Genomic DNA, 23,113 nt, shown 5'->3' with positions numbered 1-23,113 from the left:
TCCGAGTTCATTCGTGAATGCTAGAGTTACCGTCGTGGCAATCACGGGTCTCTTGTAAAATGACAAAATGACGGACCAGCAATTGGGTCGGTTTATTGAGGTTTTTCCAATCGACCCGACTTGGTTGGGTTACTTGAGGTGGAAATTGAAACCGACCCAGTGTTAAGCAAAACCGATCTGATCGGTTTGAGTCGGATTGAGTCGGTTTGGGTCGGTTTCGGCTCTAAGTTCATCCATGCCCCCATGGCCCATGTGCCTGTGTGGTGCAAGTTTGGGTTGTCAGATATTTCAGTTTTTATGTAAAACTGAAATATCTTTATTTAACAGTTTTAAATATAAAATATATTTAAATTAAAATTAAAATATATATTTAAATATATTAGGTCGATTAAATTTAAAATCGAAATATATATTTAAATAGATAAGTAGGAACTAAGTCGGTTCGGTTCGGGTCAATTTCAGTTTTCACACAAGAAAACCGAAACCAACCCAAACCATCGATTTATGAATTTGTACAACTCAAAACTGATTGGATGAAAACCCGGCCGACTCAAGTTGGGTCGGTCTGGATTAGTCGATTTGGTCGGGTTGCACCTTCTTATGAACAACCCTACCAGCAATCCGACATACACGCACGACCTTCGGACTTTTTTTTTTAAACATTTTTCTCTCAAATAAAAGGGATCTAAACCCTACCGTAGACAGTACTAGAGTGGGTCTCCACTCTCAATTGATAAGGAATAAGGGTATTTATGGAATACGAAAATTTGTCTGAACCTAACTTTTCTTTTTTAATTCACGAGAACAATTTACGATTTCACTTGAAAATTTGAAATAAAGAGGAAAGATTGCAGTAAATTTGCAAAAAATATGGGGCTATATTAGTCTTTCAATTAATGAAATTAGCCGTTTAGACTTTAGAGTATTTGATGAAAAATGCCCAAGCCCATCTTACTAATATATGTTATATATACTTGTCTTCTTCATTAAAACATCGTATATTATATGAAGGCCTACTGCCGCGTGCAGGCTTTGCCATCATTGCAAGAAATTGCAGGATAGAGAGAGAGAGAGAGGGGTTGGGAGCCCTCGCTTTTTGCTGTAGAAGTTGGGGTTTTCTTTTCTCTTCATTTTCCTTGATCTAATTTACAATTTCAGCCATTTGGAAGAACAATTCCCCACTGCGATCTGTCTCGAATAAACATTTACAGATTTACTTCGGGATTTATCTGGTAATTATGACTTTTTTTTTGTGTTCTGATTCTTCTGTCTTTTTTCGTCTCCTATTGTAGGTTTTCCGATGTTCTGATTTGAAATATGGAATGGTTACTAGGGCTAGATTTGTATCATAATTGTTCGCATTTTGGTCTCTTAGATCGGATTTGTACGGGTTGCAGATTCAGAGGCGTTGGATCTCCATTCGGCGAGGAGAAAAACGTTAATGTTTTGCCTGATATTTGATTTTTCGCCTCCTTGTAAGTATAGTTCTCTGAGATAAGTTGATTTAGGGCTTCCCATTGTCATTTGATTTTATTTAATATCATGGCATTGGAATTCATCGTCTACTGGTAATTGTGGTTTCGGTTTGCTTTTCTTTTCAGTGGTCTTTCACAAAGAGTGAAAATTGGCTCCGCAACGCCGCGCACAGCGCCACATGGGTGGCCAGATGCAACAGAGCAATGCCGCTGCTGCTGCGGCTGCTCTGTATGATCACCCGGGTGGTCCGTCCCTGCACAACTCTGGCCCCGCGAGCGATGCTGGCGATGCGGTAATGGCACGGTGGCTACAGTCCGCAGGGTTGCAGCATCTGGCCTCTCCTTTGTCTTCAACTGGCATCGATCAACGCCTCCTTCCTAACCTCCTCATGCAGGTACAACAGTGGTACCCATCTTTTCTTGTCTGTTTTAGTTTTATATCCAGAACCAGTTGTGATTGGAACTGGATTTTACATTTCTAACCATCTTAATGATAGATTGCCGAGATTCGATTGAAACAGGAAGTTCAGAACTTTGTTGTCATTCTACTGTTATTTTAAGTGGTTCATTATCGTAATCGTCTCATAACTAGTGTACAGTTTTATTTTTTATTTTTTTTGAATGAAGACGCGATCCTAAGGTTTGAATTTAGTGCAGTGAGCGTGATTATTAAATATATGATTACACTGATTATATATTTGAATTTGTTTCCTGGTTATATGCATTCCTATGAGGTTTTGGTCTGTGTGATGATGACGGGTTTAATGTTTTGATGTTGTTGAAAGGGTTATGGAGCACAATCTGCTGAAGAAAAGCAGAAGCTTTTTAAATTATTGAGGAATCTCAACTTTAATGGGGAGTCTGGTTCTGAACCATACACACCACCTGCTCAAAGTTCAGGATCTGCAACTGACGGTTTTTATTCCCCTGAACTTAGAGGAGAATTTGGTGCTGGGCTTTTGGATCTTCATGCTATGGATGATACAGAGCTTCTTTCTGAGGTATAGTGCTCTATGATTTGACATATTTTTCCCTATGAAGGCATGCTTTCTTATCCGGCTTTCCTGTTTTTCTTCTGCACCAGAAAACTATAGTTATTTATCTCTATCAATTAAATTGTAAAACGTGATTAATACATCTAAATATTTTTGCAAAGACAATAATTGATGTGATCATCTTATTTTTTATATCATGATTTTGAAAGAATTGTATTAAAAGATTCACATGCATGTCTCATTCATGAGAGAGTTTAATGTGTTTGCCAGAATCACTATCTGTTTGATTTCTAACATCCTGTGGTTAGAGAAATTGTGGGCGATTTCTTTTTCTGCAAAATGTGTTGATAACCTGGCATGAGAATAACATTTTTTTTTTTTATGAATAATGTTCTATGCCAGTAATAAATTCATGGGCCCCATTGTGAAAGGTGCAGTTATTTTATTACTGGCATGGAACATTATCATTGGTTCCACAGCCCACTGAACAGCCAATGCGTTCAGCTAATCCTTGCTGCTTTTAATAGGGCTTTAGCAGTTTTGACACCCAGATACTTTGGTACTTCAATATTTAGTTTAAATGTCACATCTGGCACTTGGTCCAGCCATGTCTTTTCCTATCTGGGTAACATATTTTAGCACTAAGGTGCAAAATATTTCTGACCTAGGCTGTATTTGGTTGGATGTAAAATATTGTCAAGGATGGCTACTTTGGGAAAGGATTAATTTGTTGCTTGTAAAACATGGGAGGAAGCAAAACTTTTTTATAGTAAAAGACAGTTTTCATTAAATAAAAAAAGAGAATCATGAGGAGGGTGATAAAATATGGGAGGAAGCAAAACTTTTTTTTTTTATAGTAAAAGAAAATTTTCATTAAAATAAATAAAGAAAATACATGAGGAAGATGATAAACATGGAAGAAAGCAAAACTTCATCCCGACTTGAGAGTACAAATTGTACAAAATGACTTGTGTCCATTTTAGAAGTCATTCTATTTGGACTCTTGAATAAGATTGCGGTAACCTCTTAGAGTGTTACTGCATACTGCATTTCTCTCTCTCCAAAGCATTAGAAATTTAATTTCATAGAACTCTCTCTCCATGGAAGCGTAAAACTTGGGATTCTAGCCTCCTACCTTATTTTCCAAGTTAGTTTCAGGATTGCAATCAAATATTAGAAATTTTAAAAGTTGGTTGTTTTATAGGCTATTGTTTTCCCTACCAATTTTCTTGCATGTGAAAATATTGTTTCCAATTATATGTAACCCTAATGGAAAATGGTAGCACGTATTCTGTCCCCAAAAAAGTTACCATGTGTGGAGCAGGAACTGGAGTGCATGTAGGAATGGAATTATAGTGGTGCCAAATTAAGCTCCTAATATCTGGATTGTCTTGGGCTTGTATAGATATGTATCTACTTACATATTTATCAAAAAAAAATGTTACTTAGATTATTTTTCACATTTGTATCAAGAGTGACACTGCAAATAGAAAGGGGTGTGAGGTGGAATGCTGTATATAATAATAGTTTGACGGAGAATAAGGTTCAATGAAAGGAAAAGGTGGCACAGTGGACGTCACACCTTTGACTCAGGCTCACTAGAGTGTCTATGTCTTCATATCTTTTTAATATGCCCTTTTAATTAGATGCATGTTAACAAAAACATTTAGACTTTTGAAGCTATGCAATTTGAAATATTTAGAATTGTGTTTTTTTTTTCTTCAAAAGTGTTGTTCAATTATTGTTCCCTTTCTCTAAGGGGTAGGACTGGTGATTTAAACGTGAAACATGCCCATGTATGAAGTTTCTTGTTACTAAGGGTCAAAATTAACATCTACTTATCTGGCTTTTCCAATCAGCAAAAAGTGATATACAAAAATTTTGCAGGGTTACAATATTTGGTAACTTTTCTACATGACCTTTTATTAACTTGAAACTCTGTCAATATGTTTGTTCTATATTATTTTAGGCTCCCCATTTTCCTTTATAGGATTACTTGTATGAAAAATGATCACTTTATATGAAGATTTTCTTACTGATGAAAAACGGGTGCCATTGTATTGACAATGCATTGGATAAATTTAGTGGATGCACTACAGAACAATTTTCATGTTTTCACTGCACAATGAATTATTTCTGGTGGTACCAAAAGTGGCAGGGAAGGTATTAGATTGGTTGTGGGAGTAGATAATGGATAGGGGTGGGAAAATGTCAGAATGAAGTGCTGCAGGCTTTTGTTTAATATCAATCACATCATGTTATCGTAACCTTCCCAAGGTTTCTTTCAAAAGGATGAATGTGTTCATAAGGAACTGCAGATTGTTGAGGCCAGTAAATCCATAAAAAAGGATAGTACTATGAACTATGTGCTTTTATCCTTCTTGAATGCTCACTTTATGTTTATGTATGATATTTATAGTAAATGCATTTTGTATTACAATATTTCTGGACATATATAATAAATTGGGCAAATTTCTTAAACTACCCCTAAGGTTTAGGTAATTGACTAACTACACCCTTACTGTTTCAGTATTATCTTTAAGTACTACTGTTTCTGACAATTGACTTGCTCTATCCTTACCGTTATCATCCGTTAATATTCCGCCAAATTCCATACACACGTGACACCATGTGACGTATAATTTTTTTTCTAAAGCCCAAATTTACCCTTCACTCTCTCTCTTTCTCTCTCTCCCCTTCTTCCCTTCGTTCTCTCCCCTGTTTCATCACCGCCACTGCAACTCGTTGTGGCAGCGGACCCCTCCACCTCCAGCCTCTCTCTCTCCTTCTTCACCTTCTACAACTCGTCTCAGATCTGTGAGGAACCCAGATCTGAGATCTGAGAGATACTTAGGTCCACCACTTTTGCAACTGTTTTCCCCATCACATCCACCTCCGACCCTTCTGCAACTGTTTGAATCTCGAGGGTTTTGATTTTTTCTTTCAACAATCTTAGCGAAAGTTTTCCCACACAAATTTGTACCCCTCCAAGAATAGCCTATGTGTCTGTAAGAAGCAATTTTCTCCTGGGGAACGTTCCCGAGCAGATTCTATCTTGCCAAAGCTTGGAGCTTCTGGATCTTGGTAGTAATTCGTTCATTGGATCTCGGTAGCAACACAGGAATCAGAGACGGGATTCATCCACAGTCGCATCAAGGTTGCCTGCAACACAGGAATCAGAGATGGGTTCATCTGCCTTTGACGATTTGCGAAGTTCTGAGAGCCTTCGGGGCCTAGTTTAACTGTTTCCTTCCTTGCAAGTCTTTGTATACGAACAGAGCAAAATAGAAGAAAAGAGAGAGCATAAACTTTTCTTTTACTTCTTCATCTTCTTCTGTTCATCACTAATTCCCAAACGGCTGCTAGTCAAGGACAACCACAAGAATCCACACGAGTCCCTAAAGAAACATTATTCCGTCGTACTGTTAGTTGGAAGTTGCAGCAGTAACCGTTACAGGCCCGTGGACTATGATGAATATCATTCTGAGATAGGAGTCTCTTTCTCTCTGGGCTCGAGAGCCAACTCCAGCCGCAGAGAGAGAACAAGGGCGACATCTAGGAGATCGAGGGCGAAAACCATCTCCGATTCCTATGATTGTCCTTAAAAAATGGAGATCTTGGACGCTTCTCAGCAACCAAACTCGGAGGAAGAGATTCTAGAAAATAGCTTTCGTATAGTTCTATTATGTTTGTGATAAACAAACAAGGGTTGAGACTTGAGACTTTGAGTTTGCCTGAGGAAGAGATTTCAAAATGGGTTGAGGCTTGAGACATTGAATCCACCTGAGGAAGAGATTTGAGTAAATAGGCGAACTCCTTACCGGCTTTCGTAGAGTTCCATTAGGTTTGTGATAAATAGGAAACAGGGGTTGAGACTTGAGACGTTGAGTCCACCTCCGCCAAACTGGATTGAAGAAATTTTGAGAGATTGATGTCTCCTATTGTTGTTATGAAATTGGGTTGGACTGCTGTGTTATGAGGAGAGGGAGAGAGAGGGGGGGGGGAGAGGTGGGTTTCTCTTTGATGAATTTCAGATGGGATTATTGGATTAGAGCGGTGGGTTTCTCTTGATTTCATCTTTTCTTTGATTAATTTCAGATGGGCTTATTGGATTAGAGCAGTGGGTTTCTCTTTGATGAATTTCATATGGGCTTAAAAAACACTCAAGTTTTTTAATCCTTAAATTCTCAAGTTTTACATCTTATTTCAGATGGGCTTATTGGTTTTTCTTTGATGAATTTCAGTTTTGTTTTTGCTTTTGCTTCCGGTTACTTGATCGGATTGTAGACAAATATGTGAAAAACGGTCGGACCCTCCTCGCGACTCAGGAGCAATTGTCACTGGTGGACAGTGGAACAGGGGAGAACAGAGGCAGGGAGAGAGAAATAATCCCTTTTGATTTCCTCGGATAAAAACATCAATTTTTCAGTGCATCATTTAACCGATTTCAGGGCAGGATCCCAGAGATCAAAACCTGCAGTGATCGACTGGTAGTTTTTGACATTTTAAAAAATGAGTTAAGTGGGCGGATACCTACTAGCATCGCCAACTGCAGAAGCTTAAGGGTTTTGGATCTAGTGTCTAACATGTTGAGTGGGAGTATCCCAGTGGAAATTGCAGACTTAAGGAGGTTTTCTGTTCTCAGGTTGGGTAATAATGCCAATGGTATCGCAGTTAATGAAAATTTGTTGAAGAGAGGTATTGCTAGAGACCCAGCATGCCATAGATGTCAATATCCCTCTGAATCTATACCACATGTTTTATTACATTGTCACCTAGCTCGGGCAGTTTGGTTTGCGAGCTCTCTGGGTATCTGAACAGACCTTTTGAATTTTGTTTCTATTTCTGATTGGATCAAAAGTTGGTCTGAAGGGGTCCTTGAAAATCAGGAAGCTAGTAGAAAACACAATGCTCTCAAAGCAGCGATCTGCTGGCAACTCTGCCTGGCCCGTAAGGAATTGCTTTTTAACAATGTGTCTCAGGAGCCTGGACACGTTCTTTCAAGGAGCATTGCATTATTTGAGAAAAACCCAAGAGCTAAAAACTAATCATTCTTTTCCTCCAACAGAGCCAAGGCAAACACTTAGTACCTGGACACCTCCTCATCATGGCAGTATTAAAATTAATTGTGAATGCTTCCTTTATTCCTTCTTCAAGCAGTGCAGGCCTTGGGGTAGTAATCAGAGATGCCAACGGTTCCCTCTTAAAAGTGGTGGGGCAGAAGACAAGTTGTCTTTCAGTTGAAGATGCAGAGAGCAGAGCTATGAGGCTTGGAATTATTGAGGCTAAACATTGGGGTGTTATCAGTGTTGTGGTGGAGTCTGATGCTGCAGGGGTTGTTCAGCAGATCAACAATTGGAGTCAGAATGTGGCATCGGCTAATAGAGTCATTATTGAAGATATCTGTAAGCTTCTTGATCAAGAACCCAGACTTGATGTGTGCATCACTCACATTACTAGGTTGGCAAACAGGATAGCAGATATTGTTGCAAAGAAAGCCTTGCAGAACTCTTTCTACTTTTTCTGTAACTGGGCTTCATGGATTTTAAGTGCATCGGAGTCTGATGTACCTTTTGAGTTTCATCCTCCTTGAGGATCATTCGTAATTCAATCTTCTCTTTTTTACCAAAAAAAAAAAAAAAAAGGTTGGGTAATAATGCCATTGATGGAAGCATCTCGCCAGAGCTTGGGCGCATTGATCAGCTTCAAGTTCTGGACCTGCACAACCTTCGCCTTGTTGGGGAAATCCCTAGCGATCTAAGTAATTGCAGATTTCTTGCTTGAGCTGTGAGTCTAACATTGACTTAACAAATTAATCTGTGTCTACATTTTCTGTTGGAATTGAATTTGAAATCTCAAGCTCTTATTGCAGGGATGTTTTGGGAAATGGCTTACAGGGAGAAATTCCTCAAATAATCTGCTTCCTATTCTAGAAAATTTAAAGAAGAATGATGGGCAAAATAGTCTTTTTAATCCATCTGTCAATTGTCGGTAAAGCTTTTTAAGAAATTTCCTAAACCTTAGGGGTAGTTTAAGAAATTTGCCCTAATAAATTTTAGTATGATTCAATAAAGCTTTTTTATCAAATGCATGTGAATTGCCATCTCCTGTTGGTAAAATGGTATATAATTTCTGAGTGTAAATGTGTTTTTTATCCTTTCAGTTCTTTCTTTGTTGATAATTTTATGTATTCCTGTTGGCAGCATGTTATGTCAGAACCCTTTGAGCCATCACCTTTCATGCCATCTTTTACAAGGGGGTTTGATGACTTTGATGGAATTACTACCAAGCGATCAAGAAGCCAAACAGAGACCTCAACAAGATTGTCAACTACTGAAAAAGAGACTAGCACAAAAGAGAGCAGCTTAGCTAAGATTAAAGTAGTGGTAAGTTAGTTCTTTTATTGGTAATGTTTACTTTGAGAGATTTCTGTTTATTATAGTTTCCTTTTTGGTAACCTCTGTTTCTGAGTTAGTTAATCTATCTTGGAACACAGTTAGTTTTCAGTACCTGTAACTAAAGTCAATTCTATTGATAACTGTTTACTTTTTCAAAGATTTAATAATATTTCTTATGGTATTGGGTGCCAGTCAATCAATAAATTGCATGATTCAAATGATAATTAGTAGATTTTTCATTTTTCCATAAAAGGATTCTGTAGTCAAATTTGAATCAGAGCCCTTGTTGAATTGCGAAATGTGTTGTAAATCATGGGGGTTCCAACAACAGAAGATTTGTAATTGGGATATGCTTAGATACATTGCACTCCCAAGCAAAGTTAAATTTGGTTATGATCTTTTACTAAGAAACCTACATATCTGCAAATATGTATGCGTGTTGCACAATATGACAAGGCAGTGAAGGTACCACAAATAATCCCTTCTTCCCCTCTCCTTTTCTTCCTATTTCTTATTATTCTTGATCATTCTCCCTTCTACAAAGTCCAACCTTATTCATGATGTCAGAAAAGAAGTTGTCCAATGCTCATTTCTTGAGTTGGATTCTATAACTCTTCTTTCAAGCTACAAAGGAGTGAATGAGGGAGGAAGAGAGCCTAAAATCAGTTACCCTTGGGGTTTGAATTGGCATTGCATCCAGATTTTCCCTACAGTTTGATTATAGCAAAAATTTTAGGTTTTTGGTTCATATTCTTCATGCAGTTCTTCTAATCAGTTCTACAATCCAGCCTTATTCTATAAGATGATCCCAATCCTGGGATACCAGGCAGTGGGTTCACAGAATGGTCAGTATCTCAACAATTCAAGTTTGTGACCTTAGAATCCAAACTTTACAAACAATCTGGGTTACTAGTTTAGGGATGAAAACTGCTTCTTTAGAGTCTTGAGAAACTGATGCCCACTTGCTCTGAATAAGATAAGGGCAGGTATTGCTGAATGGCTAAAGAAGGGAGGAGTATCTTGGAATCTAAGGAATGTTCTTAGGCATTTCAAATGGCACTCTTGGGGCATGTCTATTCAGGTTAATGGGGTTAGAAGATCTGCCAACAGCCTGGCAGATGGTCTAGCTAAGCAAGGGGTTCAGAGACAGAGTATGTTTTGGGCTCATTTGTAAAATGTTTTGGGGGTCTAGACACTTGGTGTCTGTTGTATTTTCCACAATGTCTTGCTTCTCTGCTTTCTTTTAAAATTAATAAATTCTTCTTATGAGTTGTTGATCGAAAAAAAAGAAAAAAAGATAAGGGCTGTTATTTTAAGAAAATTTCTTGTGTTCAGCTAGAAAAAGAGACTTGGAAAACCTAGTCTATCACATGCTTGCAAGGTCCGAAGAACTTGAGGGATTGGTGTTGACACAAATTTCATGTATTGAATTAACACAAAAATATAGAGACAAGTTACAAAATGAAATTTGTAATAAATAAAACGGAAAATTCCACTTTAGTACCCTGAGCTTTGGGGGTAGTGCCAAGTTAGTACCCGAACTTTCAAACGTGTCACTGCAGTACCCAAATTTTCAAAAAGTGTTAAGTTTGTCCAAAACCGTTAACGGACATTAAGTATCATGTAAAAGGACAAAAATGCCCTTCACCTATCATCTAATTTTCTTATGATTGGTATCCGATCTCTAACCAGCAACCACCTCCAAGATTGACTCTCGATTCATCTCACCACACAGGTCCTCCAGTTTCCCGGCAATAATCTCTGATTATATGGAAGAAGGCACAACTAGTAGTTATGAGGCCCTCTACCGAAACCAGTTCCGATCACATGAAAAAACGATGGACTCTGATTTACCGAAAGTGAAAAAACAAGACACAGCTAGTAGTTATGAGGCCCTCTCCCGAAACCGCAACTATGGCCACTATAACCCTAGAACCCAAAAATTGCCTTGCCATTTGCCACTATGCTATGAATTTCACTACTTTTCTGTTGGTTTGGCCATTTGCTATTACTTTTTTTTTTATGGATTTATACAACTGAACTGATAATGAATTCTGCTTGACATTCATCGTGCTCAGATATATAATAGTACGTCAGGAAAGCTCCTGTAAAAATTATTAGGTCTTGTTCTTTCACTTGAATTTCTATCCATGAAGTTGATGGGGCTAGCTTTAAGAATTTATGGGTATCACGGAAATTCTAATCTCGAAAATTTTGAATTGATCTGCCTGTTTTCCTTTAGTTCTTGTATTGTGTCATCATGTGATATGGGACCTCATAATTCTAAAACCCAAACCTAGAAGAAAAGATGGGAAAAGAAAAGACGAGAAAAACTACTGCTAGTGCCATCTGGTGTTTGGTGAATTGTCGTGTTAGTGCTAGTTTTTGCCTTATTAGTGTGTTATGAGGCCCTTTCAACATTTTTTGGGTTCTGGGGTTACAATGGCCACAGTCGCCATAATCTTCGATCTCATGGATGATGGCCAATCACATGGAAGAAGGCGTTGTGGTAAGTTCTTTCATTATTACTTATACTCTTTTTTTGGGGGGGTTAAGGGAGATCGGAGAGTGAGCCGGTGAGGTATTTCATATTTCCTTGGGGTGTTGCCGTTTCCCCCTCCCTCCTTCCCATTTTGGTTAGGGGTGGGCCTACCATCTAAAGGTAGAAAACAATGAACGGTGTCTTCATTAGTCCAAGATCTCAAACACCTCAACTGGTTTAGTCCCAAGGTAGAAGAGAATGAACAATGTCTTCTTTTGAAGGGTAGTTTTGACATTTTAAAAAATTTCTGAAGCTTCCAAAGTCATAAAAAGTATATAAGAAATGCAACTGGTTGGGCTATCACAGACATGGAGTAGAAGTCCATAAATACAATTGGGCATGCCATTCTCCCATCATTCTCCAATAGAAATTGATAAAAAGAAACACAATTCTCCAACTGGTTTAGTCCCAATGTAGAAGAGAATGAACAATGTCTTCTTTTGAAGGGTATTTTTGACATTTTAAAAAATTTCTGAAGCTTCCAAAGTCATAAAAAGTATATAAGAAATGCAACTGGTTGGGCTATCACAGACATGGAGTAGAAGTCCATAAATACAATTGGGCATGCCATTCTTCCATCATTCTCCAATAGAAATTGATAAAAAGAAACACAATTCTCCATTCGTCTTGGAGAAGTAGAATAGTAAATATGGAACAGCCATCGACTGACAGTGCCGGAATGCCCACATGATAAAATTTGTAAAACGGTTGTAAGTTTTCACCTCACTGTGGCATTCTCCATCCTAATTTACTCTTATTGACTCCTGTCCTTGCTATATTATCTGCTAAGCTGTTAGCAGACCTGGGAATCCTGCTCAGCAAACAGTCAGATTGGAGGATAAACCTACTAACCTAGTTTGGCAGTGCCTCTCTAATTAGAGATCTTAGAAACTAATTTCTCTCAACCTTTTGTTTCAACTAGCCTACTACCAAATTACTATTTGATGTTGACAGTCTCTTCCAACAACAACCCAATTCCAATCAATTCTATACACTGGTTTAGCCCATGAGAAACTGCCAATAGTTCAGCCTCAATGAGGTACCAACCGTAGTTGGGTCTGAATACAGACCGAAGTATTACCATCATGTCTCCTAACAATACTCTCTATTCCTGATTGACCTGAGTTTCTGAGAAAGCTTCCATCAAAAGAAAGTCACCACGTAATTATGGCTGAAGTGGCTGAATGAATGACTTATTGCCTAGTCTTTTAGTGGACAAATTAAATAATAGAATAAGCAACAAAAATAATTAAATAGTAGATCTTTGGTAATTATTTTAAATAATAGAACATTTAAGAGTATATTAATCAATTGATCTTCAGTTTCAGCAATTAAAGAGCTCGCAATCTCCTTAATTATTCACTACATGACAAAGCAATAAGTCATTCAGTTCAGCTGCTTCAGCTGTTAACAAAAGGCCCTTAAGTTTAGAGGGTGAGCATAAGTATGAAAGAGTTATGATGGCCAGATATGGATAGAGACACAGAAATGGATATGGGTACAGGTGTCCTATGTAATATACTTCTGTCATGCGTTTAGATCTAGTTTTTAAAAGGGCTTTCAAAAAAAGATATAGTTTTTAAAAGCTAAATGTTAATTTCTAACATGTGCAGATATTTTTATAGCATAATTGTTGAAACATGCCACTTTACAATTTACATACTGTAAAAGTGGTAATGCAATAGGCCGCACCTAGAAGCATTTAATCAATATCTGGTATCATATCTCATAAGTATCAAATACGATACTGGTATGCTAAGCATGTATAGGTATCATAGTAAAGGAGTAAAACAAATTTGGATCGTTTTGTTGACCCTTAATCCTTCATTTTTGCCTCTAAAACACCCTGTCCCCATCTCTTTTCTAACTTTTAAGGCAGGTTTTTGTTCTCCTTTGTTGTCTCATCCTTGTCAAATGAATTAATTCTTATGAATCAGAAAATGGGGAAAGGAAAAAGAGAGGAGACAAATGATATTCTTGAACTTCTGTATACGTGGATGCATGAATGTAAATGTCGACCATGCTTAGGCCTTGCGATAATGGCTTCCGGATTTTATTTTTCATATCTTGGCTTATTATTCCTTTAATTCAAGTTATGGTTGGATCAATTAAAGAAGATCCTGAATCTTGGATCTGTCTTCATGTTATTAGGGAGTTGAGGTCATTTGTCTACCATGAACGTCTTATTTAAATGAATATGTAGGTATGCTAACTCCTTGATAGATTCTCTTGCTAGAGGAGTTAAAAAGGAATAATTGTATGGGAGACCTACCCTGGAGGTTAGGTTTATAGCAACTAGTTGAGTGGCATGTGCGTGAGAAGAGAGACAAGTAGAACTGTAGAATGCAGAGGGAGGAAGGTAAATAGATTAAATTTTTGAATGGTGGTCTGGACATTAAGCCAAGACAAGTATTGGCATTATGGCCTTGTTCATTTTCCAGGAAGTGGAGGCAGGTAAGTTGGTGGGTCCTATGGAAAAGAAATAAATCTGTGTCCGTGTTTTAGTATCAGTGGGTCCCATGGAAAAGAATGATTCCCAAGCGGCTCATTTACCTGGGAAAGTAATACCCCCTTAAGACTTGGGTAAATCACTTACCCATCTGCACTAAAAATTGCTAATACGTGATGGGACAAAATTGTCCCTTCAATGTCACTTTTGGATAAAACAGTCATTGTACAACTTTACCTGGGGCATGATGTTTGATTGGGGTAGCTGTCTGGACAAATGCATTTACCCAGGTAAATCACTTATCAAGACGCGAACGAGGCCTATATACTAAAGATAGGGCATGATGTTTGATTGGGGCAGCTGGCTAATCTCAGCTTAGTTGTCTTCTGTATTTCTTGATTCTTATTTCTTACAAATTAATAACATTGCTTCATTGGTTACTGATGTTTGAGATACTCTAATATTTGGTATTCTAATATTCTTTTCAGGTGCGCAAAAGACCTCTAAACAAGAAGGAATTGTCTCGGAAGGAGGATGATATTGTAACAGTAAATGACAATGCATACTTGACTGTCCATGAGCCCAAGTTAAAGGTTAGTGTTTTTCTGCTATCGTGGAATACATTACATGAACAGTCAAACCTGTATGGTTAATGCATAATAAGATGTGTGGTTCATGTTAATTTGATGTTGAACTAACTAAATTCAACTCTTGTTCACCTTTTCCTTTTTCTAATACAAATTAGTTACTCTTTTCTTTAAAAAAAAGCTAAGTAAATTCTTGACACCAGGTAGACTTGACTGCATATGTGGAGAAGCATGAATTTTGTTTCGATGCTGTTCTAGATGAGCATGTCACCAATGATGAGGTAATAATAGTAATGTTGTCAGAGATTCTAATTTCCCATGCTACCCTTTTTCATGTGAGTAATGTCACATCTTATTGGTTTGATTTTTCATTTTGTCTTGCTTGGGACTGTTTATCTACACCATCCTGTGAATTACTCGGGCAATCTTATTTTCCTTCCTATTTTAGTTTCATTTTTGGTAACTGATAAAAACTAACCAGTTTGAATCATAGGTTTGATTGCCTCTGATTTGCTCATTTAATTGCCTTTAACCTGCTCATTTAGTTTAGTACATTTTTTTATTGCTTCTAACCTGCTTGTTTGAACAGGTATATCGTGTTACAGTAGAGCCCATTATTCCTACTATTTTTCAACGAACAAAAGCTACATGTTTTGCATATGGTCAGACAGGTGCGTAGAGATCCGGATGTTTCCTTTCTCATATTGCACTCTGGAGTGGTGCCTGGCTTGAGTGAATAATATGAAGGGTCAGTGACCTGTTGCATTCACGATTGGCAGACTTTTTGTTTCTTCATTATTTAGCTATCTAGAAACGACTAATTTACTTCATTTTGTGCAAGAGCAATGATAGGGTGATAGAGCATTATCAAAAATAAATAAATAAATAAAATAATAGGGTGATAGAGCATTATCAAAAATAAATAAATAAAATAATAGGGTGATAGAGCTGTTTTCCTCTCTTATGCTGCTCTTTTCAAGTAATAAAATAATAACGATTGGTTCTATTTTGTATCCTTCACAACCCTACCCACCTTATAGCTCAACTTCATCAACAATGTTGTATTGGATCAATTGTCTCCTGCAACTTTAGATTCTGGAAAATTCTGAAGCAACTGTGATCATGCTATGCATTCCAGCTGCAGTGTCTTTAAAGTGGAAAGTTGGTAGAAATAACACTACTTGGTTCTGGTGTTGCCAAAATTGTACATTCTTGTACCTTCACTCAGCAATACCAGAGCCAAGTAGTTATTTCTTCCAACTTTCCACTTTAAAGATGCTGCAGCTAGAATTTCCATAGTTCCCTTCATCAATTTGAGCCTCTTCGTAGAGTCATTATCATCTAAGCCTTGTCCCAACTATACAAGATCGGCTACATAAATCATGTTTCCCCATTCTGTTCTGTTGCCATATCCATTGTTAAATTATGACTGCTTAAATCATTTCTTACTATTTCAACCCATGTCCTTTTCAGTCTGCCCCTACTCTTCTAGCCTCTTGCTAGAGTATGTACAAGAAAGAAAAACAAGAAATTACATAATTGCACTATCTTAAGAAGACTCAATAACTCCTAAACTATGTTATGTGCCTTAGGAGAACTCACCCCTAAAAGCTATCTGCTAGAGGGAGGGAACCCAAGCACATAAATACCCAACAACAGCATCCCATACTACCAATATGGGACAAATGAATTACAACATTCCACCATGCTCCGCAGTTCCAGCACCCACGCAGGCCGGCTTTGCACTAGTCCTAAAAGCTAGCTGTTAGAGGGAGGGAACCCAAGCACATATATACCCAATAGCAGCATCCCATACTACCAACATGGGACAAATAGATCGCAACGTTCCACCATGCTCTGCAGTCCCGGTGCCCATGCAGGCTGGCTTTGCACTAGTGCACCTAGTCCTGGCCGAACACTGCAATACTAACGTCACCACCTGCGCTGCATGATTGCAACTGGGAGGCATAGTGTAGGCTCTAATACCATTTGTCATGTGCCTTAGGAGAACTCACCCCTAAAGCTAGCTGTTAAGAGGGAGGGAACCCAAGCACATATATGCCCCACAACAGCATCCCATACTACCGATGTGGGATACCTCACATTAGCCATCCCATGCTACCAACATGGGACAAATGGATCGTAACAAACTACTTAACCAATGACTCGGTGACTTTAAACGCAACCAAACTATGACCAGACAAATCAAACTCTTAGGCTGGATCCCACAAGTTTGTAAATTGGCCAAAATACCCCTGCTGTCTAAAAATAAAAATTATGCAAAATTTTCAAAAAAAAAAACCATATTCCCTCTCACTTGGTACATTGGTTTGTTGAGATTTCTTTATAAACTCTCACCCTGCCTTGGAAAGATGTCTACAAGAATTGTAAACATAGCAGTGTTCCTGAAACTTTTGCTATGTATTGTGATGATGAAAATTGAAATACCTATATACCATAATTTTCAGGCAGTGGCAAGACATACACCATGCAACCGCTACCACTAAGAGCAGCAGAAGACCTCGTCAGACTGTTGCATCAGCCAACCTACCGTAATCAGAGATTTAAGTTGTGGCTTAGCTATTTTGAGATATATGGTGGGAAACTCTTTGATCTGCTCAGTGATAGAAGGTCAGTCTTCCTTTCTGCTTTTGGCTTTGGTGCATCCTTTTTATGTTGAGAGTTCAGATGCAAAGTTATTTTGAGCAGTTATTTGTCTGAATCTTTTATCATTTTCTTTTTTTTTGGGGGGGGGGGGGTGTGGATGCTTGGGGTGGTTGAGGTAGGTGCATGGAAGTGGAATAATGCACAAAAATCTAAAATGTCCTTTAATTTTTCTTGGTAAGCAAATATCTGAAATATTCTAAATATTTAACCAGGAAACTTTGCATGAGAGAAGATGGGCGACAGCAAGTCTGTATTGTTGGACTGCAGGAGTTTGAAGTCTCGGATGTACAAATTGTTAAAGAATATATTGAGAGGGGAAATGCAGCACGAAGTACAGGCTCTACTGGTGCCAATGAAGAATCTTCAAGATCACATGCTATTTTGCAACTTGCTATTAAGAAGCATAGTGAGATAAAAGAATCAAAAAGACACAATGATGGAAATGAATCCAAGGGTGCAAAGGTTATTGGGAAGATCTCTTTTATTGATCTTGCTGGTAGTGAACGTGGTGCTGACACTACTGATAATGACCGACAAACAAGGTATGTCCTGGGTTCTTTTACCCCCTCCCCCACCCCCCAAAGAAAAGAAAATAAGCTTGTCTTTGTTGAGTTTCCTGTAAAATGGAATATTTCTTCTTTTCCATTTTCATTTCTGCTTTATCTGTGAATTTATGTTCTGAGATTGTCAACTTGTTTGTGGACTGGTCTTCTGATTATTTTTCAGATATTCTACATTTACATTTTAGTTCATTACCTGCTATATTCACTGAACACATTGTGTACTTGTTGGCTAGACTACAAGAACACTTTGTAGATGGCATGCCATTTAATGCATATCCAGGAGGTGGTTTTGCAAGTAGATTGATTCCAACATGCAAAGACTTCAATCCAGTCGAATACATTTTCAATTCAGCAAAACAAATATAACATGTTGCTCTGTCAAATAAAGCAATTGTTGTGGACATCCTACAACTTTTTGATGTATGAGATGTTCAAAGGATTCTCCTCTTCTTGGAGGACTTGTACCACCCTTCTTTGTCTAATTCTTTCTAGACCATCCTATATCCTAGCCGCTTTTTTATGTATAAGATCTCCAAGGGATTTCTCTGTTTTTTCAGGGCATGTACCGCCCTGTTTTTTTCTTTTTCTATTCCTTATTTCTAGACCTCCCTACAATCATTTATACTTGTCCCAAGCTATGATTTCAGATGTCTTCTTTTTACTTGGATAACTGCAGGATTGAGGGAGCAGAAATTAATAAGAGCCTTTTGGCCCTCAAGGAGTGTATTCGTGCTCTTGACAATGATCAGATTCATATCCCGTTTCGTGGAAGCAAGCTCACGGAGGTTCTCCGTGATTCGTTTGTTGGCAACTCAAGAACTGTGATGATTTCTTGCATTTCTCCAAATGCAGGGTCCTGTGAACACACACTCAATACTTTGAGATATGCTGACAGGTATGACTAGCCCAAATGTTTCAGTGCTTCTACAAAACAATGTGTTTTGATTCTTTATTTTTTTCAACCGCTTCATAAAAGATGACTTTGATTGGACAGGGTCAAAAGTCTCTCCAAGAGTGGGAATGCTAAAAAAGATCAGGTCCCAAGTTCGTTACTTGCTAGTAAGGAATCTTCATCAACACCATCTTTGCCAGTGTCTGTTGAGCCAGAGGAAGGTTATGACCAAAACCAAGAAGTGAAAGTGGTGGATATGGGTAGAAGGGTCGGGGAGAAGGAAAGCTCCTACAATTCAACTTCTGATTTTGACAGGCAGCTCTCTAGTATGCCACCGAATTATCATTTCAATGGCAGGGAGGAAACTGGGGTAACTTCTGGTTCTCTGGATAGGGAGAGGATTGACACGAGAAATACATTTGGTGGTAGCACCAGTCATAAATCATACTCTACTCAGAACACAAATGATACCTCCGAGGAGGAGAAAGTGCAAAAGGTGTCTCCTCCTCGTAGAAAAGTTAAGGAAGAAAGGTCAGTGAAGCAAGGAAACTGGCCTAAAAGAGATGGCACTGTATCCGACTTGTCAACAAACTACAAGCAGCAGAATACATATGATTCTACTGGAAGCAATGTTGCAGCAAAACAGTGTGAAGCTGAAGCTCCTTGTCATGATGGAGACATCAATGCAATACTTGAGGTAAGATAGTTACATCATGCTCACCAACTCACCATGCGGAAGCATCTTGTAAACATTAAGAACTTACTGTCTGTTTGCATCATGCTCACCAAGTCACCATACAGAAGCATCTCGTAAACATTAAGAACTTACTGTCTGTTTGCTGCTGCAGGAAGAAGAAGCTCTAATTGCAGCTCATAGAAAAGAAATTGAAGATACAATGGAGATTGTCCGAGAAGTGAGTCTTTTTTCTGTGTGATTGACCAGAACTTTTAACTTGCAACTCAATATTATTAGTAATTCAACTATAACCCCTTGCATATAAAATAGCCATCTTCCAAGCAAATTGCATCTTATTGTCAGAATACAGTCTGTAATTCCATGTCCGAGAAGTTATTTCAGTTCTATATAAATTTGCAGCATGTGTTTGTCTTGCCTCATTTCCCTTTTTTTTTCATTTTTCCATGGTGAAAATGTTTTTCATTTGAAATTTGTTTATTGGATTATATATAATGTTCTCTCAAAAATATTATATATAATGATCTTTTATGGTTTTTCTGCATTTCAGGAGATGAGACTGTTGGCAGAAGTGGACCAACCTGGTAGTCTCATTGACAACTATGTTACTCAGTTGAGTTTCGTCCTTTCACGTAAAGCAGCTGGTCTGGTTAGCCTTCAAGCTCGCTTAGCAAGGTTCCAGCATCGCCTGAAAGAACAAGAGATACTGAGTAGGAAGAAGGTTCCCCGCTAAGTCGGTTCTGTAAGGTTCTCCACCCAAGGCCTCCTTTGCTGGTCGTCTTATATCAACAGTGCTTGTAATCCCTTTTTCATTGTGTTACTTGTTGCCATACCACTGTTATCAGTTGTCAGAAGGTTGTCATATGTACAATTGCTACCCTTCCCCCACTTTTTTCTTCCTGGGGGAGATGTCATATAATCTGAATTTCTGTATTCTAAGCGAAGGGGTTATATTCTGGAGGTGTTAGGACTGTATGTGGCTTCAGCGTCATGATGCTCATCAATTTGCAACAAGTATCTGGCTTTCTGCCCTTGGAGAAACCATGGTTGAGTTTTGGAATGTCTTCCAAGCAGATTGTTGTGTAAACAAATGTCATTTTAGTTGAGAGTTTCGTATGTTATTTACATTTTGATGGCTCCAAGGAAAATTGGGTTGTTATTGTTGGAATACAAGTTAAACAGAGCAGAGACCAAAACAAAAAGTGAATTTGCAGGAATTTTACCGAGTTCCTATCTGTTACTGGAATTATACAAAATTCTATATCTAGATCCTGGTTAACAAAGTATCTAACGAAGGTAAAAAATTCATTTTTAGATGGTGATCACATCACAGTAGATCATGCATACATGATACAACCAGGTATTACCCTCCCAAAATCCGGAACATTGTGAAAATCTTCTTTCTCCGGATTTCTAGTTTCTATACCTCTAAAGCCAAGCATTTTACCAAAACAACCCAGTAGAAAATACGTGCATTGCTCTTCTCCGTTCATTTTGTTTGGTATTTTGTGAGGATAAGTTGGACAACTGAGTAATTAACTACAATCCTCGCATTCTTACATCCCTATATTAAGTCATGGTAAGCAAATTCTTTGAAGATTACCCATTATGGATAGAATAGACAAGTTGATTATCCGTCCGTTGAAAACACTAACCCCTCTCAAACGTTGAAAAAGTTTAGCTGGATAAATTTAGTTAAGGGAGAATAACGGTTCAGCCCACGGTAAAGTACTGTTGGGGAAGATGTCAATTTATGAGGGGCATTGGTGCATATAGTGTGGGTATTTGACATTTTGAATGCGTGAAATCAAAAATCTGCAGTGAAATAAAAAATGCTTACCCAGGTTAGAGTTCGGATTCAGTCGGGGCAAAGCCCATTCATGCAACTTTTAATGCCTTGCATTGAAAATATCTCAGTACTTGTGTGCTTTATTGTAACCTTGCATTAGGAATATCTCTCCATAGTTCGGAGATATTCTCAATGCAAGGGAGTAAAAGCCGCCCGAATGGGCTTTGCCCTGACTGAAGCCCAACTCAGGTTAGGGCTGTGAAAAAAAATAAAAGCAAATTTAAAAGCATAGGTGTGGTGCTTTGCATATGTTTTCAAGGCTGAGCAAACAATTAATTATAATAAAAAGAAATTTAAGCATGAAATCCTTCATTAGTAGTCCTTGATAACCCTTTCTCTTCTAATGTAATCAATAATTGAAACTAGTTTCCAAGTACATCCATCCAACACCATTTCTTATCATCGAGGGAACCAAGGGAAATGAAATGAGCACAACATAAAAAAAAAATCACCAAACAATTTCCTGATCGGAACTGGTTTTCCGTTCAACTGGACGAGAACAAGGGGGTTTTATCTCTATTGATATAATATCTCTTGCATAGTTTCTCCAGAGTTGCAACTGAATGCTGCATCGCATTCAATTCCGTATCCATAAACATCCTCTGCCAATGACAAGTATACGTGTAAAGCCAATCGCATTGTCATACTTGCAAAACAAAAAACAAAAGCTAAATTCATTCCAGTTTCATGTTTCATCACACGGGCTCATTGCATTTTAAGCGAAAGCTAGAAACCTTTACCTGGTAATCATCTCCATATTTCTCAATCAGCCGGCCAATATAAACGCGTTGCATGGAAGTCAAAGGTTGCAGAGGAGCAGTTTTCCCATCTCTTCTTTTCTTCCCAAGTGCTGATTTCAAGTCTAGACCCAACCGAAATCAACAACAGTCAATTAGCAGCAGGGGAACCACAAACCAACACAAGTGTATTTTAATGTGTAGTCTCGGTTTCACAGGCACAGAAACACGAAATTTAATTGAAACTCTAGGGTTTAATTCGAATTCTCTCATTCTGTCTTTCAAAAAAACAAAAATCTTGATTTAGGGGTTTCGTCCCCCTCCCCCAGTGAAAAAAAGAAAGAATAACCTTTTCTGGTCTGAGCAAATAGCATTTGAGTCGGAAACCAGCTCTCCAACCCCAATCATTCATTAGCCAAATGACTAGCCTAGCACCCCTGACCAGAAAAGGTTGCAAGCTACACTTTAATAGGAGACCGACCTCCAAATCTAAGCTTACGGAGGCTATTCTAAAAACATTACCCATAAAAGCTTTCCTAGCCTATAATGGTCAAGAAAGTATACGAGATGATGGGCACTGTAAGAGCCCACAGAAAACCTGCAGCAGCATTCATGATTTTTCTACCTTTCTTGATTAATCACCTTATCGACAACGTCACTCGTCAGTATCGGAACCATAGATCGAGACCCGTTCTTCGATCTTTTCTCCATTCGGATCCTCGCCAAGGTTTTTGCCACAACCCACCTCCTAAAAACCCTAACCCCCTATAAAAAAGTTCGGCATGAGCAAACAAAAACCTAAATTTAAAAAACACAAAAAGCCAGGATGGAGCTTACCATCTTCTTCGAGATCGCTGCCTGAATCGATGGGCTCGCACTCTGAGGTAGAATTAATGGTGGCGTCTGGTGGAGGGACTTGCAGAGAATCGCTTTCGATAATGTGAGGAGTACGAGATCGAACGCTAAGCAAATTAGGGTTTGAGACGACGCCCAAAGACTTGTAATTGTTGATAACAGTAGCCTGGTCGTCCCATTTGGAGAAGTCCACAAGGGAGCGGAGCTTTGGGGGAAGAGAGAAAGCTGGTTTGAAGACGTGAGGGTTCTTCCGCGGCAGACCTACTTGCACCTTCGGCCTTGATTTCTTGTACTTTCTGCGTGACCGACCCATCTCTTCTCAGTTCTCACTCACTTTCTCCCTCTCTCCCTGAGTGTGAGGGGTTCCACCTATTAGGGCAACTAAAACCCTGCGGGAAACAAGGAGTAGA

The 23,113-nt window shown here is 38.4% G+C and overlaps 2 protein-coding genes across 5 annotated transcripts; one reads left to right on the top strand and one right to left on the bottom strand.

The window, feature by feature from the left end:
* Nucleotides 1-991: 991 nt before the first annotated feature.
* LOC104598962 (kinesin-like protein KIN-13A) lies at nucleotides 992-20,503 on the top strand. 3 transcript variants are annotated; one of them, XM_010261282.3, is made up of 14 exons: nucleotides 992-1,232; nucleotides 1,376-1,475; nucleotides 1,602-1,870; nucleotides 2,261-2,476; nucleotides 8,674-8,856; nucleotides 14,348-14,452; nucleotides 14,650-14,727; nucleotides 15,036-15,117; nucleotides 16,915-17,077; nucleotides 17,326-17,655; nucleotides 18,353-18,571; nucleotides 18,671-19,265; nucleotides 19,417-19,482; nucleotides 19,813-20,503. In XM_010261282.3, the coding sequence occupies exons 3-14, from the start codon at nucleotides 1,655-1,657 to the stop codon at nucleotides 19,993-19,995; spliced, it is 2,436 nt and encodes an 811-aa protein (XP_010259584.1). In that variant the 5' UTR covers nucleotides 992-1,232; nucleotides 1,376-1,475; nucleotides 1,602-1,654; the 3' UTR covers nucleotides 19,996-20,503. The 3 variants fall into 3 exon arrangements, with proteins under 3 accessions (XP_010259584.1, XP_010259585.1, XP_010259586.1); XM_010261283.3 differs by having other exon boundaries at nucleotides 1,334-1,475; XM_010261284.3 differs by having other exon boundaries at nucleotides 997-1,232; nucleotides 1,398-1,475.
* An 884-nt stretch (nucleotides 20,504-21,387) lies between these two features.
* LOC104598964 (nucleolar-like protein) lies at nucleotides 21,388-23,113 on the bottom strand. 2 transcript variants are annotated; one of them, XM_010261286.3, is made up of 3 exons: nucleotides 22,686-23,113; nucleotides 21,852-21,973; nucleotides 21,388-21,757 (listed from the first exon to the last, which is right to left on the bottom strand). In XM_010261286.3, the coding sequence occupies exons 1-3, from the start codon at nucleotides 23,014-23,016 to the stop codon at nucleotides 21,689-21,691; spliced, it is 522 nt and encodes a 173-aa protein (XP_010259588.1). In that variant the 5' UTR covers nucleotides 23,017-23,113; the 3' UTR covers nucleotides 21,388-21,688. The 2 variants fall into 2 exon arrangements, with proteins under 2 accessions (XP_010259588.1, XP_010259587.1); XM_010261285.2 differs by having other exon boundaries at nucleotides 21,388-21,713; nucleotides 22,686-23,111.

This window comes from Nelumbo nucifera, chromosome 3 (assembly GCF_055504915.1).
Source record: "Nelumbo nucifera cultivar China Antique chromosome 3, China Antique-T2T, whole genome shotgun sequence".
In the NCBI taxonomy this organism is placed as follows: Eukaryota; Viridiplantae; Streptophyta; class Magnoliopsida; order Proteales; family Nelumbonaceae; genus Nelumbo; species Nelumbo nucifera.
The sequence above is the reverse complement of the archived record's forward strand: the minus strand, read 5'-3'. Positions and strand labels throughout refer to the sequence as shown.